We start from the raw sequence: 4,636 nt of genomic DNA, 5'->3' as shown, positions 1-4,636 counted from the left end.
TCGCAATCGTCTGCCTAAGGAAGCGGCAAGGTTCATTAGACCCCACTCTAAAGTAACTTGATTAGTAGTCTTCTTTCATTTGTAAATAGTACCGTTTCAGGAAGAACAAGATGGATTCCGGCGACAGTATCAATAATCCTTGCATAAACCGTACCAATGCAAGCGTAATGGGCAGCATTGCAGTCATAGGTAGGGGTCCATACGGTGTGGCTATGTTCGATGCACTAGCGACGCGAGGAGTAGATGTCGTGATGGGTATTCGTATGGACAACGATGCTGTTAAACACGGACACCATGTTACGCTGATACACCCAGACTCAACCATAACCAGACGACTGTCGAAGAAGGAGAGCTCTTCGCAAAACCGTGTCAAATGCGTTGCGGAGGCGATTGCATATGCAGACACGATCGTCTTGTCCATACCTGCCACAGCTCATGAGGCGTTTGTCACACGGAATGCGGACTTACTCAGAGCACGGGGTCTCGAGAAGGTGAGTAATGCGGGATTGTTAGATATTTGATAGTTGCATCAAGACAGGTAAAGAGAGTGCGTTGGTTGTGTGTTTTCAGTACAAGCATGATACCTAAATCCTTTAGTGACTTTCTGATAGGTTAGGGGCAACAAACAGCTCGAACAACTTCGCCTTGGACGTTCAATGCCGATGACGATATAAGCACGACCTTCTAGAAATATACCAGGTTTTTTGTGCGAATTACAGCTTCATGTCTTCCCAAGGGAACTGTGTTTCAAAAAAATGAGGGACGGACTTCTTGAGTGGCGTAATGCAAATAATTGTTATCCAACCTTGACAGTCGATGCAATATTGAAACATCGCTTGAACTGTCGTTCTGAAAATGTGACATCCTGACCTGCAGATAGTCTATGGCTGACTGGAATACAATGAAATGCATGACTAAAATTCTAATTGCTCATTTAGTTTATTATTCGGTAATCATGCGTATTCAGCTGAAACAAACAGGAATGGGCCTTGTATTGATCGACACAAGCAATCCTACGCATAAGTACAATGATGAAGAAAGTGTTGCGGAGCGACTGAGCATGCTTCTTACCGACGAGGATCTTTGTGGTGGTGACTTCGAATGTGTATCGGTGACTAAAGCATTCAACACTGTATCCGCCTACAGGTCTGTTCTTGGAAATTTGACAACATATATCACAAAATTTTGTTCATAGCTCTTGCGTTCAACGTGCATTCCGTAGGCTGGTCTGCAAATAAGAGACCACTTACGATTTTGCAATATAATCTATCATAGGCCTGGCATACTTCAGACAGATTGCTACTTGTGGAAGTCGACCATTTTTTTATGATGTTGTAGTGCAATAGCATGGTTTTAGTAGAGTCTTTTGAACATCAACCGTTCATCACAGTCTATAATTTGTATACAGTCTCAGTGCGAGTGCCAGCTTAAAAGGCTCCTCCGATGCCGCACCTGTTTGTGGGGACAACGAAAAAGCAAATGCACTGGCTATTGGCATAGGCACCATCATAGGGCTCAGACCTTTTGAGATTGGAAACCTAAATTGTGCACGAGATATCGAGTATCTTGGATTCTCTTTTTTCCCTAGGTAAAGTTATAGCATATGTACGCTATATGGATGTACAATCTGGGTTATCTGAGTTTATATGCCACGTGCATATTCAACTGTACGCTATACGGAAGTGTAGTTTGGGGTACCTGAGTTTTTATGTTCACATACGTATTTGACTGTACGCTTTAATATATGGATGTACAATTTGGAAGCCCTGAGTATATATGCTCACATGCATGTTTAAAGCTGTATGCAATATGGGTGTAAAATTTGGGGTACCTGAGCTTATATGTTCACATGTATATAATAAATGTACGCTATATGGATGTACAATATAGGGGATCTTTGTTTTTATATGTTCACATGCATATCTGACTGTACACTATATGGATGTGCAATTTGGCATACTTGAGTTTATATGTTCACATGCATTTTGAGCCTGTACAGTATATGGATGTACAATTTGGGTTCCCTGAGATTATATGTTCACATGATGCATATTTAAATGTACGCGTGCAATTTGGGGTACCTGAAGTTATATATATTCACATGCATATTAACTCGATTCCGTAAAACTACGCTATTGTCAGTTGACCACAGTAATTTTTACGTATTGTGTTTTTGAATGAATTTTGGTGACTACACCCTGCTGAAGCTCATACTCGAGGGTCGAACTCCGATGAACAACCTTTCGTCTGTGACAATGAGTCAGTACTCTTAAGAACTCTCGCTCAACATACTTACAATAAACTCACCATCATATACGGATTCAGATGGGGTACGGCCATAGCTATCACAGCCATAAGCTTCAGTGTATGTCTGCTATATTTACTGCTGTGGTACTATATCCTGGATTTCCCGGAGCTAGGACGACCTGCCTATAAATGGACCCAACCATCTGTGGCGCTGAACAAGGCCACAGCCAACACATCCTTGATACTCTTGGTTTTAACCTATCTACCTGGCAAGCTAGCGAATTTACTACAATTGTACCGAACATCTGCAAGGTAACATTGCTATTATCGGATGTTGTGTGGCATGTACGGTGACAAGCTTGAGGACGTGCGTATAGTTTCAACATCAATTCGAATACTTACTTTATTTTTCACGTGTCTATATCATTTCGTTAAACGGCTTGGTGGAGTAGTTTGCAATTGGCATGACTTCAGCTCCATACATTCACACTCTTACATGTGCATGCACATAAGTATACTCTACTCTCAGGTTTACTTTACCTCGCATGACTGTAGACAATTACACTCCGTCGAGATCGTATACACACACACACACACACACACAAACACACCAATAGAAACATCCGCATGCTCACCATATTCAGGTTCCACAAGCTCTAACATCTCCCACCCACCACAATTTCACACATCAAATACCATGCAGAAAACTTTTTCCGCGCTGGCTATCGGCGTGGCTGCAGATTCGCAAACAGATCGGCCTGATGTCCTGCTGGGTCATGTTTCTTCATGCGGAGTTGACATCGTATTTAAAAGGTGGATCCTACGGTTACAACACCCCCTTCGGTAACGACTTCGACGGTACGAACGCCTACATGACCATGTGTGCGGAGCTCGTACTGGTACTAGGAGTGCTGGCGTGTGCTTTCCTTATCCCTATCTTGCTGAGTTCCCTCCCCTCGGTTAGCATGAGTATGACCTGGTAGGTATCTATATTGACGACACTGGCTTGGTATTTCAGAAGGTTTACAGACATATATCCCCTGCATGCAAAATGCCTGCCTGATCGTCTGCGTATTATAATCCTTCCAATGGTTTTCGATAATGATTAGTGCCGGAGCACCCCACGTGTACGACTGTGCATATATCATACGTGTGTCACGTGTGTGCTCGCCCATCCATCTCATAAGCACCCCCTCCTGTGCACTTTTGGCAGGATGGAATGGGCGTTTCTGCAGCGTGTAGTCGGCCACGTGTCTCTGCTGGTAGCCGGCCTACACGTGGGTCTGTACGCCTTCACGCTGTTTGTTTGCCCCGACGTGAACCCAAGCACGGATACTAGCAACAGTCCAACCGATTCAGCTACAGACACACCTACGCACTCTGTTAGTATACAGCAACGCAGGCACTGTACGTATGTAGTGCCGGTGTTGTCGTCGTATCCAGGGTATCTACCCCCACTGTCGAGCGTGTCAGCGTGCTTGGCGCTGTTGACATGCGTGTTGTGGATGTTCTTGTCTATTCCTGCGGTGCAACGGCGCACGGCAGCGATACGCAAGGGCCACTCAAACCACGCCAGCCAGCTGGCCGAGTCTATTTTAGTTCCCCAATCGAATAGCCCGAACGGACCGAGCACCAATCAGAAGTCCAAGAATAGCAATGGGCGGAAGCGCGCGAAGGTGGTGGACAAGGTCAGTGCAGCGTCAGCCTCGCAGGAAAAAACGGAGTGCACCAGCTACGGCCACTCGTTGAAAGGGTGTAGCATAGACGAACAGGCTATCATCTGCGAACAGGACGATTTAGTGGTGGATGTGTATCACGACACAGACCCATTGGCGGACAGCAAGCCCGAGATACCTACAGCCGGGAATGTGTACCGAACTGCCATGAGCTCTGGCGTTGTGAGTGCAGATGTAACAAAGACACCCAAGCATAGGCGTGATCATGAGGAACCAGCTGAGCCAGTCACACCACTACACTGTGCCCCGCCCCGGTACACACAGACGCCACGCACAGATGAACTCACTTCAACGACTGTCAATGTATCACCTGTCAAGTCCCTGGCTGAGCTGGATACCGACACGGCACAACCTCAATCGCAGGACAGACTACGCATACATTGTGTTGATGTTGAAAGTGTCGACGAGTAGTGTGATAGGACACTGTGGCCGGTTTTGGGCTGCTTGCGGGTTGCAAGCGAGATGAAAGGCGTTGGAAGCTCGGCACGACGAGGCGATCTAGAACTATAAGGTAATGTGGTAATGAGACTAGTAAACGAAATAAAAATAGACTAAATCCTAAAACCCCCACACTGATGACACTACAGTGTATGTGAAAGCAGCCAGCCATACCAGGCAACAATGCAGAATAACCAGTGTTGTATTTGTATTTT

The 4,636-nt window shown here is 45.5% G+C and overlaps 1 protein-coding gene across 1 annotated transcript; it reads left to right on the top strand.

Annotated features, from left to right (window-relative positions):
- SARC_11034 (hypothetical protein) lies at nucleotides 1–4,540 on the top strand. The gene is made up of 6 exons (XM_014294893.1): nucleotides 1–491; nucleotides 968–1,146; nucleotides 1,409–1,588; nucleotides 2,326–2,559; nucleotides 2,951–3,226; nucleotides 3,461–4,540. Exons 1-6 carry the CDS (start codon nucleotides 111–113, stop codon nucleotides 4,392–4,394), a joined length of 2,184 nt encoding a protein of 727 aa, XP_014150368.1. The 5' UTR covers nucleotides 1–110; the 3' UTR covers nucleotides 4,395–4,540.
- Nucleotides 4,541–4,636: the final 96 nt, after the last annotated feature.

Source organism: Sphaeroforma arctica (genome assembly GCF_001186125.1).
Source record: "Sphaeroforma arctica JP610 unplaced genomic scaffold supercont1.1497, whole genome shotgun sequence".
Lineage (NCBI taxonomy): Eukaryota > Ichthyosporea > Ichthyophonida > Sphaeroforma > Sphaeroforma arctica.
The sequence above is the reverse complement of the archived record's forward strand: the minus strand, read 5'-3'. Positions and strand labels throughout refer to the sequence as shown.